The sequence below is a fragment of the Cebus imitator genome, unplaced genomic scaffold (assembly GCF_001604975.1).
Source record: "Cebus imitator isolate Cc_AM_T3 unplaced genomic scaffold, Cebus_imitator-1.0 Scaffold175, whole genome shotgun sequence".
NCBI classification, from domain to species: domain Eukaryota; kingdom Metazoa; phylum Chordata; class Mammalia; order Primates; family Cebidae; genus Cebus; species Cebus imitator.
In genome coordinates this window covers 936,825-950,373 of record NW_016107490.1, presented here as the reverse complement: position 1 = coordinate 950,373, position 13,549 = coordinate 936,825, and the positions used below count along the sequence as shown (strand labels likewise).

The 13,549-nt window shown below is 33.4% G+C and overlaps 1 protein-coding gene across 5 annotated transcripts in view; it reads right to left on the bottom strand.

Moving 5' to 3' along the window:
• Positions 1-13,549, bottom strand: part of VRK2 (VRK serine/threonine kinase 2) — a 109,171-nt gene that overhangs the window by 19,709 nt on the left and 75,913 nt on the right. For all 5 annotated transcript variants that reach the window (XM_017544967.2, XM_017544964.2, XM_017544965.2 and 2 more), the window contains 2 exons: positions 7,053-7,173; positions 3,969-4,027 (listed from right to left, as the gene is read on the bottom strand). In XM_017544967.2, the coding sequence (XP_017400456.1) occupies positions 3,969-4,027; positions 7,053-7,173 (180 nt within the window). The remainder of the gene's footprint in view (positions 1-3,968; positions 4,028-7,052; positions 7,174-13,549) is intronic.

Sequence of the window (13,549 nt, the reverse complement as noted above, 5' to 3'; positions counted from 1 at the left end):
CACTTAAATGTCTTGAAGAAACTAAAAATGAACAATTCAATGAAAAGAACTTTAAATGATATTAAAAAATGACTGAAATATAGTGACCTACAGAATTGAAAAGATAAGACAAGATGGGAATGTTTTTAACATATCTTTGTTGATATGCTTACAATTCACTGATCTTATGAGAGGAAGTACATTTTAATAATTATAGTGATTTTGATTTATGAGGTACAACTATTAAAGGACTACATAAATAATACAATCGACCACACTTCATACTTTAAGAACTTCTAAGAATCCAGTTAAAGTGTTACTTATTATAAACCTCTTTACTTCTAAGAAAAAACCTGCAAATTTTAATTAAGGCTTTGATTTTGGGATTATAACAGTATAGTTAGAAAAGACCTTAAATTCCATGTTGTTAGTGAAGATTGACTTTAGAATGCATGAAACCTCCCTCATGTCCTCCATACCTAGCTGGCCTGGTACTCGGCATAGTCTTTTTGATTTTTAGAGCAGTGCGATGAGGAGATGCCAACTTTTATTTTTTCTCTAGTGTAAAGAAATGTTCCCTTAGAACTACACAGTAACTACTCTTCCCCCCAAAAGGTTAAGAACTACCAACTTTTAAATACAAACAGAATTAGTAACCAACAGTTACAAACGTCACTGCATTAAAATATTTGTAGTTTGCATTTGTTTCATATTGAGGTTCAACCCAAGATTGGAATAGAAGTGGTGATAATTTCAAATACTATTTAAAAACTTTCATTTGTACACAGAGATGTTTAGATATGGCTTTCCCTTTCAAAAACATATTACTGACTCAAACTCAACTACTTCTTACTTTCTCACTTAGTTGCTTATATCCATGGTGGGAAAACCTGGGAAGCTCATGGGTTGGCGGGAGTGACTTCCTAATCCTTCACTTTCCCTCCAGGCCTACCTCTATTCAAAAGGAAAACTGCAGAGGCACTGAGCTTCACTCCCTATAGGGAAAAATTCCAAAAGGAATAGTTAACATCCCTTTCTCCCTATTAAAGTCAGAGTGACCACTTTACACTAGATAGTCCAGAGCTATTTTCTGGGAACATGAAGCTAACGTGATTAAAATGTGAATTCTTGGCTCTGGGTTTTTCTTCCAGGACACGGTAGCAATTATGCAACCTATTTTTCTCATCTCTAATTTTTTATTTTTATCAAATTCTGTTATCTAGCATTTGGTTAACCAGATCTCTGTTAACTAGCAAGTGCTGCTATTTTATCACCATGTTTATAACTGATGCTTCATGCAGCCCCTTAACAGGGACTGGCAGGTATCCAATTCCTAAATGGATGATTAAAAAAAAAAAAAAGGTTAAATTATATTCACTACACTTTAATGTAAATATTGGTTTTTGTCCTTTGAAAATTGGGAAGCCAAGTTTGGTACATATTTCCATTAATCAGAATATCCAAAATGAAGAAAAGAGTTGAATGTGTTGAGAACAAATCACTGTTACAAGACAATGGAAAACTCCTGGCACCCCACCAGCTGATAGCAGCTGTGCTGCAAAGCCTTCATGGGACTGGGGTTTGGAAAAATGAGGTACCAGTGAGGTAGGAGAGGGAGAAAATAAAAAAGAGCCATTTCCATTATTAATTTATTATTACAAACCTGAAGCTTAGACTATTGTGATATAATACTGGTTTAAATGTTAGTTTTTCAAGATTTGGATTTATTATATTAAGTACATTGTAAAATTTACTAGCATATTGCCAGAACTATAAAGCAAAATGCCTTTAGTATGAAATTATATTTTTAAATCATCTGCTTTTTAAGCCAGTGAAATATGACATATCATTACAATCAAGAGATAGAAACTTTTGAAGCTATTATTATTTTGCTTAGTTGGACATGCATGCTGGAAACTTCTTGGCTGCTTTATTTCATAAAATGTTTCAGTAATAAACTTTTGTACATCAGTTCCTTTTAGTTTCATGGTTGTGTTCTTCCTAAGCACAACCTCCTAATTTAAGAGGTCTTCATGTAATATTAAAGTTTCAACATTTTGTGCTTTAGAAATAGAAATCTGCATTTTATAAATAATAGTATGGACTCAATAAAATGGTTTGTAGTGAGAAAAAAAACTGGGCATGCCTCCCCTCTAGATTACTCATCCGACTCAACTCTTAACTCTAACAATAGAGTATGATAGAATATACACTGGTCCACAAGCATTTGGCTTGAACAATTCAGGGCATCTGGGCTTTCTCTTCTAATCCTAAACTGAGCAGGTCCTTTCTCTGCAGGAGTGACAAAAAGGTAAAAGAGATAAATAATTTTTTTTTAAATGACATCTTCCCATCTTTCTTTCTTTCTGTCCAGTTGACTAAAACATAAACTGTATGACTTGGTAAAAATGACAATAAGGGCTAGACACGGTGGCTCACGCCTGTGATCTCAGCACTTTGGGAGGCTGAGGTGGGTGGATCATAAGGTCAGGAGTTTGAGGTTTGAGAACAGCCTGGCCAATATGGTGAAACCCTGTCTCCACTAAAAATACAAAAATTAGCCGGGTGTGGTGGCATGGCACATGCCTATAGTCCCAGCTACTCAGGAGGCTAAGGCAGAAGAATCGTTTGAACTCAGGAGGCAGAGGTTGCAGTGAGCCAAGTTCTCATCACTGCACTCCAGCCTGGGCGACAGAGTGAGACTCCACTGCAAAAAAAAAAAAAAAAAAAAAAAAAAAAAAAAAAAAAAAAAAAAAAAAAAAAAAAAAAAAAAAATGCCAGTAAGAATATTAGCCAAAAAGATATTACCATTTTGACCAAGTTATTCACAGTTATGAAAACAAATATTTCATCTTCCAATTCATCTCCCCAATGAGGATCTCCCCTGCGTGGCTCCCGCAATCAGAAGAAAAGTACTAAAGAAAGGGGAAAGCAGAAGACTCATGTGGGGACAGGCTTATAGGACTTGCAAAAACGTAGGGGGGATGAAGAACTGGCTTATTCTTCTTTCCTCTCCTACACAAATGAAAATTTTGGTTTCTAGTGAAAGAAAGGCTGTGAATATAAGTTTAAGATGACTTTACTTTTCAACCAGGTGGAAACAGGTGCTATTTGACCTTAGCTAGAGAGGACGGTATACATATCTACTTTCAGAAGTCAGCCCAAAAGCTAACTTTGAGATTGCCCAATGTAAACAGAAAGCAAGATTCACTCTGATTATCTGTCTCTAAGAAAAAGCAAGCCTGATAGTGGGCACTGGTGGGCACTGGCTTTTTCTTTTAAGACAGTCTAACTCAGTTGTTAAATTAGTGTTGAATAATGTGTTGTGTATGCATATAAAAATGACAGGAATGTGGGTAATTCCTAGTTGACTTGCTATTTTATATAATATGTATTGATAACACTGTCAACTAAAAATTCCAAAAAGTTCTATACTAACTTGAAAGAGAAAACCACTTATGAAATATACCTCCAAATCCCAAAATCAAATGCCTTTGTTAATAAAAAAATTTCTTTGCTGGCAGTTCAGTCAGCATAATTCAGGTCCAAACAGCATTCAAGTGTTTAATGATTTGGTTTTTTAAATGACTGATTAAAAGCAGTTTTTCCTTAGCTCGACTTTATCTTCTTTCAACAATATACAGAGCAACAAAACCAGAAAAGTTTTAACTCTAGAAATACCAGATACGGTTGACTATTAAACCGGTGCATGATTCTCAAAATAGATATCTTAAAAGAGAGAGAGAGAGAGAGAAATGCACTAAGCAGAGCCTAAAACTCCACTTAAGTATCTTCTGAGGTTCTTGTGTTATAATGTTAAAGATGATCTAAACACTGCGTTCTTTAGCAACCTATTTGCAACCTGAAGTTTCCTCCTTTCCACCCTGATGGGAATAGGAGCCGGTGTGTTAAGCAAAAGCTACCAAATGAGAGCAACAAATGTGGTGACCTGTAAATCTTAAGAAAGTAAAAGTTACTATTTGACTTACAGCAACTGCTTCCAGAAGGAGCCCATTTAAGCACTGACTCAGGGAGCTCATCCAATAGACTAAAACAAAACAAAGTAATGCACAATTAATATGTTTTCAACCCTGTGACTCTTTTGATTAGAAAACAAAACTCTAACTCTGTGTTGGTAGGTCACCAAAATTGTGCTTTTCAATGCTTTTTTTTTTATTACCCAGCTATAATAGATAGGAAAGTAAGCAGAAATGGGGGAGAACCCTCAATGCCCATAAACTAATCTTATATCAGTAACCTAGACTAACGTAGGGCCAGAAAGGTGTGATCCCTCTTCTTACCCACCATAAGGGTCACAGCCAACATTCCTGTAACAAAAGGCAGGTTATCAGGAGAAAGTATAACAAATTTATTTAATCAAAGTTTTACATGACACAGAAGACTTCAGAAATGAAGACCCAAAGACCCAAGGAAGTCTATCTTTATGCTTAGGTTTGATGAAGAATAGACAGCTGTGCAGGAATGTGATTGGACAAAGGGTATGATCTAATGGTACTGAAGTGGGTTGGGGGGACCCATAAGTTTGTCCATATTCTTCTTGATGTGTGTAGCATTTATTCCTCCTGGGGATGGGGCAGGACCCCTTTGGAATGAGGGTCTTCAAGGGAGAAGGAAGAGGGTGACCTTTCTACATTTAATGCCTTGCTTAGGGGACAGGGGTTTAGTTTCTGTAACCTGCTTTGGGGAAGAGGAATTCTGGTTTCTATGACTCTCTTCTGGAGAGGTGAAGGGATGAGACAAGAGGGCAGGAGAAGGTCAGAAAGAGGCCATCCAGTCTCTTTCAGTTCAAAGGTTCTCAGTATGCCAAAGCACCACACTTTGGGGTATTGTTTTCTAAGCCCCAATACTGAACAAGGTGGAATTATAGGAATTATAATATAAATGCTTTAACTCAAAGTTTATATATGCAGAAACACAGAAGTAGTAATATTTATCATGATTTTTTTTTCTCAAAAACAACAATAAAAATTCATGCAAACACTGTATCTGAAATTTCAGGATTTTTTTTTTCCTCAGGCATTTACCACTGGAGAGAAGTTAATTATTATATATGTGCATTGTTCTCCACTGGGCAATATTCTATGCTATCCCATGATTAAACAGGTTTGCAGGATGCTCAATTGTTAAATGTAATGTAAATATTCCAAAATTTAATAATATCTGAAATTTGAAACACCTCTGGTCCCAATCATTTCAAGTAAGAAATATTCAACCTGTAAAAACATTCAACTAAAATTATTTATATATGTAAGCGACTCACAACCTCTGGCATAGGCAGAATAACAATACATACATTGATCCATCATCACACTATGTCAGGAAAATAAAAGGCATAAGGGAGATGTAGCATCTTGGTTGAATATACAATCCCACCCTTATGGGGAATTTCAGTGTCATATCTTCTCAGCAAGTTGAATGAATTATGACTATGTACTATATAAATTATATAAATTTATATATATTAAATTATATAAATTGTATAAATTACATAAATGTACTATACATAAATTATGATTATGTACTATAACAAGTTTGAAAATGTCTATGGTTTATCTGAATTATAAACTTCATAATATGATATTGGCTTTACAAGTCTATAGATTTACATTATTAATCAAGTGAAAATTAAGATATTAACATATATGAGTCTCCAAAATGTAAATAAATGTTTGCTTTATTTATTAGCATATATTATTATTTTACATGACACCCTATTATACACAAATATACATAAGTATATCATTATGGAGACCTACAATGAATATATATATATATATATATATATGTATATGCATATTGATAAAAAACTAAAGCAAGTCATACTAGTCTTATTTAAATAAAAACAAACATATAATCATTAGAATTAAAATGCTAGTTTTAAAAAAAATAGTATTACTTTATTACATTATTCTAATTAGGTAAACTGGTTTGTAAAATTAAATACCAAAACTGTTTATATATGTCCATTATGGTGTTTAGACTTGACCCATAATTTCAAAAATATTACATGAGAATTAATATGAACACATCAATCACTGCAGTGAATAACTGATTTAGTACTAATATGGACTTACATAAATGTTTTAGTTTTGGATAAGGGACTAGGATGATCAAGATTCCAAGTGGAGAAACATTTCATATACTATATATCAGTATTTACAAACATAATATGCATTTTTCTGAATCTACTGGCTAATCTTTCTCATTATTAAGAATGGATGCCACATTGAATTCAAAGAGATTTCTATGAATCAGCTAATTTTCCCCTAGCTTTGTACTCTTCTGTTGTGATTGTCCTACTTAAAACTTAGCTTAGCTGATGCTTTTGCTATCTGTGGATAATTACTGGTGAGCATATCTTGGTATATAATGAAAAACTGGTTATTCTGTGCTCTCTGCAATTGACTTTTTCTTAGGCCTGATCAGTGAGAGAACTGTACAACAGTAAAACACCCTGTTCTTAGTCTGACCTAATTCTTATGCTAACTGAATCCAGGTAATAAAAACTGAATGTAGAATATTAAAAATGTTTATGTGGCTATAAGATTATCTCATATAAATAGCTCATGTAAAAACTGTTTCTTCTTTGAGAAACAAAACATATTCCCTCCAAGACAGAAATAAGAGGTACGTTGCTTTCACTTGAAAAATATAAGCCCGATTTGTCCCATTTCACACTGCTGTTTTACACAGTTAATATCAATCATACCAAGCTCAGACTACTTCAACATACTTATACAATGTTAATTTAAAATACTCTTCCTTGAAAAGACTACCACCTAGAATCTAAGCTTTGGAAAATACCACATAAAGAAACAGACATTTCACTTTATATTTTGCACTGTAATTCAAGTACGTGCCTTTTTATAATGTTACCTTAATGGATTTTATGTGTTAGTTGTTTGGTTTTTTAAAACATATTTTTCAAACTAAAGAAATTTGCCTTGGTTGTCATGTTGGGTGAATGTCAATCTTCTCTGTGTCGTTAGCTCCCTTTAATGTATCCCTTCACACCTGCTGCAGTATATGATGAAATACTTGAAAATTTGTACTTTGTTTTAGCAGTCTGCACAGCCACAGGGTCCTTCAGGTTCTGATCCCAGGGAAGTTTCCCATACAACCACCGCAGCATGCAGTAGCCAAGGATCTCAACGTCACTTCGTCTGGACAGGGCTAGAGGAATAAGCATGAGAGAGAAAGACGAGGGATAAGCAAGTCATTGAGAAATGGAGAAATCTTTGGGTGATCTACTACTGATGAAATATGAAAAAGCCAAATGGGCAAAGTGTTTTGTTTGTTCAGCTGGAATAAAACTTAAACGTCCAAGCATTTGGCCCCAGTCCACAGACAGGCAGCGACTGGATGCTGTTGAAAGTAAGGGTCAGTTTCCTCACCTCCTCCAACTTCATCTTTCCTTAGTCTGGCCTGTCACATGAACTTGATCCCCATGGCCTCTGACATGATCCAGACAACCCATAACCCGGCACCAACACTTTCTCAAAGAGCCAAGCAGTAAAACAAAGAAATAAATGTCTGCAGCTAAATTGCTAACATATGTTCCAGGAAGTCCATAGGGTCTGCGTTGGTCATGCAGAGACCCTCTGAGTGCAGACTAAACACTGATGGCCTTTCCTGTTCCACTCACACTAGCAGCATTTGAAATTGGAAGAATATGACAAAACTGCCATCTAGTGTGCAGTATCAAAAAACAGGTCTGTCTCAAGATTTTTCAATCACATGAAAATACAATAAAAATATGTCTACTGCTTTGGATATAGGGTTCTACAATTTTATAAATATTATTTATGGATATAAGCAGCAGCAAGCTAAAATTCTGGTCCCATATCGATATAAAAGTGAGGCAATGGCATTGGAGGCGGGGTTGGGGGGGAGAGGTGGTGGGGAGTAGACTCTGAAGCCAAACAGAGGCTTTCAAAATTTAATATAAGATCGTTTTCCATAAAAAATATATTAAAAGCACATTTTCAGGCCCTTAAAAATATCATTTATATCAAGCTATTAAATGCTGTAGACTAATTTCATAATTTAACATATATTTGTAAGTGCCTTATATGAGAAGATGGACAATGAAACCTAGGAAACATCAAATATAACCGAACTTATTAACAAACCACTGAAATAATGATTCGAACATTAGCAAATACTCATAAGATAAACCCATTTTATAGTCATTCAAAATTGTTATAAAACAACAGGCTTGTATTTACATTTCTATCATTACTCGAATGTTCATCTGTGTAGGGATATATAATCTCCTAAGAGTAGTAGGTGGCTATTAAAACTGCTGTAAACAGGTATCCTATTTTACTATCTTTTATGAAATAAACTCTGAAAAGTTACTCAGTGAACTTAGTTTTTAATTTGAAAAGTCATCTACTAAGAACAATGAGGCCAGCACATCATAACTACTTTTGGTTACCATGTATAAGTTATTATAAAAGCAGAAGACATGATTAGCTCTTACACTCGATCTTAACTGCTATTAGCGTATTGGATTATTAAAGGCCCTTCAATCTAGCAGAATGCTACAGTCCCATGGGTGCCATTTACTTTCCGCACAAGCTTCAACAATGTCCTAATGCAAGACTTGGCTTTCATATTAAAATAAAAACACAATCTCTACCACACTGTTCTGTAGTGATTTCTTCAGTAATAAATCTCCCATTAATAATGGAATGGTTCCATTTGTACAGATGTGTTCACGAGTCCCTTTTCCATTATGGCAATTCCCGATTACCGTTACTTAAAAAAATTCATATCCTCTAATTTTCAAAAAATGATATTCTGGCACCTGTTTGGATGATACAAGCTACACACAAGAGGCCCTTTGAGGAAAAACAATCAGAATTAAAATAGATTGAACCTTCCTAGCCATTTCCCCCTACCCCCCAACTGAGGGATTAATTGATATGAAGCTGTAAGTAATGACAAGTCATTTAGATTTCTGAAGCCAATCTTTCATAAACTGATCTTCATTTGAAATAGCCCTTTGAGAGTTAACTTTACTTCACTATTATAGTTTGGTCTTACCTAATTAAAATACATTATCACATTTTTCAATCTTTTCTTTTTTGTACATATATATTAACAACTATGGTTAGGTAAGCGTTTCACCACTGTTTCTGATAAGTCCTACATAAATGCATGTAGTGATAAAAAGAACATCCAATAGCCACCCTTTCCTTTCCCCACATTGAAGAGTGAGGGACTAAAAATGTTTGAGTATATACCTCTATTGAAATTCCCTCTCAGAAATACAAATTGAGAAGTCTGACTTATTTGGTGAAGTTAAAATCTTCAACTTTCCCAATGATTGTCTTCTTTCCATCTACTGTACACAGAGGAGTAATTTTAATACCTGTTAAATTAATTAAAAACAAATATTCTAGACAATAATTAGAATCTATGTGTACATGTATAATTTACACAAAGAACTGATTATAGTCAAGGACTATTAATGTCTAACTATAAAAAAATCTTTTTTTAATTTGAAAGTTGCTTCTTTAATTATACAATTTTCAAACTCATTTTAAAACATGTTAAGTGAAGCAGTAAATAGAGAGAGCTCTGGACTAGGAATGAGATCCAATTCTAGCCCTGCCACTAACATTTTACATTTTCAGCTCTAAAATCAGATGATACTGTGCAATGTATTTCTTTTTCATATATTTTCATTTGAATAGAAAATATGTTATGCATTGTTTTGTTTTTGAGTCACGTATTTGCACAATTTATTGTAATACATAGGGTTCTTCAGTGGCATTTGGTAATATGATTATTGACAATACATTTTCATATAGATGTCATAAAATGAAATGTTTACTTATTATTGCTTGAAACTGTAATGAGATTTAGTTATTTCTAACTTTCTCAAGTTAGTTTCTAAATATTATTTATTAATAGCATCTAACTTACATTGAACTTACTAATATGAAGCAATATACATCACTCTTGTTGAAAGCCTGTTATATTCTCAATTGTTCAACATTTCTAAATTATCAAGTATTTTCAGAGTAAAAACAATTAGAAAGAAACAAGCACAAGTGGGGATTTAAATTCTATTTAACTAGAAATAAAATTTTAGAAATGGCTGAGAATAGAATGCATAATTAAAAACAATTGATGTGTTTTATGTAGAGCTGCTACTGTGCCTGGCACTCTACCTGCTTTTTATTATTTCATCTAATCTTTCAAACAATTTAAAATAAGTATTATTAGCTCTAATTACAACAATATGGAGTCTCAGATAGGTTAAATAATTTGCTCAATACCACAGAGCAAAAATTAACAGAGCTCAGCACTGATATCCAAGTCTTTCAGAAACCAAAGCCTGTGCTCAATCTAATAATTACTTTGCTGCTGGGCACAGTAGCTCATGCCTGTAATCCCAGCACTTTGGGAGGCTGAGGTGGGCAGGTAGTTCAAGACCTGAGGTCAAGAGTTCAAGACCAGCATGGCCAACATGGTGAAACCCCATCTCTACTAAAAATACAAAAACTAGCCAGGCATGGTGGCACACACCTATAATCCCAGCTACTTGGGATGCTGAGGCAAGAGAATTGCTTGAACCCAGGAGGCGAAGGTTGCAGTGAGCCAAGACTGCACCATTGTGCTCCAGCCTGGGCTACAGAGCAAGACTCCATCTCAAAAAAAAAAATAATATTATTACTTTGCCTCCATCATTAGTTTTAATATCATTCAAACAACATTACATACACAACTTCCACAGTGAGGGAGGTGTTTGAAACAGGCATGTAAACTTACAGCAATATGACATTCTGATACAAATATAGTTGTTTGGGCAAGGAATAAATAAGTGGAAGATCCTGAGATCTAAGCTGCATCATTGATGAAATTTTTCATGTTACTATCCTTTCATGAAACAATTTATTTCAATCCAATACAGAAGGATCTCTAGTTAAAATATTTATTTATAAAGTGATAAATGGACCTTTAGAACTGGTATAAGAACAACAGATAAGTTAGCTTAGCAAACTCGTCATTAGTCTAAAGACAAACTGGAATAAAATTAACTGGCCCAGTTCACCAAATGGACTGAAAGAGGAATTGGAAAAAAGAAAAGTCTAAGTGTTAATTCCAAGATTAATCTCCTTATTTGCCTTAAGTTTTCTGTTTAGTTTTATTTCTTATATAGAGTAACATTATGGAGTATGAAAAAAGCAAGGTTTTGTAGGAAATAATAAAGTGAACTTGAAAATTTCTCCATCAAGCAGAGTTCAAATGCCCAAAATATTAATATATGTGCTAAGACAATAAGAAAGCAGAAAACATCTGAATAAGATGCTCACCTGACAAAGTGAAAGGTGACTACTGCAGAACAAACTTAAAGTATTCTTAGTTTTCCAAGTGATAACCTATGTAACTCATTATTTCGTCAATTCTGATGTGTAAAGATCTAGAGTATTTTATAGTGACCATGACTTACTGTAATTTTGAAAAGGATATTAGGAAATATTAGGATGCAATGTGTCCTATTTCAGGTAAAATATTAAACCTAGGCTTCTCTTAGTTTTTCAGTACCTTTTAAATTTTAAGTCCCAGTTTTTTCCATGTGAAACTTAGGAAAAAGTCACTAAGATACATTGGCCAAGCAAATGTATCTTAGACTTGGCCAATGTGTATTCTTAACCTGACCAAAAGGCCAAGACATATATCAAGACTTTAAAAGCCATGTTTAAATGTAAAAACTGGGTATATGCCATACAGAAGGAATAGACTTCACTACTGTTTATTTATATATTAACCAAAGATAATTTACAGCAGTCAAATTTACATCAAAGAAGAAATCAACAGTGTATTATTCTGTTTACTAACAGATCTAAAAGGGCATATCAATATTTTGATGGTCCTTAATATTTTATAATTGGAAAATTGATTCCCTTTTTGGAATTATTGCTTAAGAATATAAGTATTGTGTAAACCACATCATTTCCTCGAGTTTGTTAGCATGAAAATACATTCTCAGTTTATTTCACATATATTTTGTAAGTTAGAGTGTTAGAGTGAAATGAAACCATGCAAGAAATAACACAAGACTTGGATTTCACATACCATAGCAATTGGCAAAAATTAAAAAAAAAAAGTATGCAATGTATTTATTTCTTTGACACTGAATGTATTAGGTAAACAAATGGACACTTAAAATACAATTTAGGTATCGTATTATATGGTCATCAAAGATGTCAAATTAAGATAGGTATTATAGACTCAATGCACAGGTCTGAAGTATTTAAAAAAGCTCAATATGTTAAATGCAGTATATCTCTAGAGAAATTAGGTATTGACTGCATGCCTCAGTGAGTAGAAAAATCTACAAAAATCTATACCACACATTGATTCAAATATTGCTTTTTAACATTACGAAGAAAGTAACAAATTTTAAAATAGTACATTTGACACAAATATAATTCTCTTTAATTATCAGGCAATAAGCCCAACTATGTCAATGTTTATACATGTTAGTTTTTATGAATAATAAAAAATTAATAATAGAAGAAATAAGCCCAACGTATATTATTCTAATTTTATACTAAATGAAGCACTTTAGCCACTTAGAAAATACCTTTAGATCATTCAAGAGAATTGAGTTTGGAAGAATAACCACAATTTTTTTTAAAAAAAAACAGATATGCAGATGTACAGGAGTTCTAGGAATAGTTATCCGTTCATTCATCCATCTGTCCATCCACCTCTATACATCTCCATGCATATCTTTTGGTTTGTAATAACTTCATAACTATTTTTCCCCTTTGAACTACCCTCCTTTTATGTAAATTTGAATTAGAAAATGCTTAGATGAAATGGTTGATTGGCAGCTTATACAAGTTCCTTCATTATAAAAAATCCATAGAAAAATGAGATTTAGCTTTAGTTTTTAATAACCTGCTACAAAAAGTAGCACAGAACAGATAGTCTGATCAGTCTAATAGTAGTTTCCATTGAGTGGCTAACTCATAAGCCAGTTTTACATTGAAGCTTGAGTATTTCCCTTCAGGTCTCTTGGCCTGACCAGATACAGATAGACCTGACACTTGGCAAATGCTTTGGCACCTAGAAATTCTATATCCTAGTAATAATTTTGTTTGCTCTTTATACTTTATTTTGCACTATTTTTCCTCAGTATTTATTTGATCTCATAGTTGGACTGAAAAACAGATTTTTCTGAGATTAAACTACATAGTGACTGTATTGAAAGTAAACACATGAATATTTATGAATCTGACCTGCATTTTCCTATAAGCTTTATGGCACTGTTTATTACAGGTTCTAGATATTGCTAAATGATTATTTATTTTCTAATAAAATCCTCAACTGAAATGTTTTACTTTGGAAAATTAAATGTAAAACATAGGAGTAAACATATTCAAACATTTGAGGACATCAAATCTTCCATTTTATATCCCAGACTAAAACTTCACATTAAAATGTCAGCAAAAACATTCCTAGAACTCTCCACTTTAAATACACAAAATATACACTCTTATTAGTACTACATCACACGTATTTA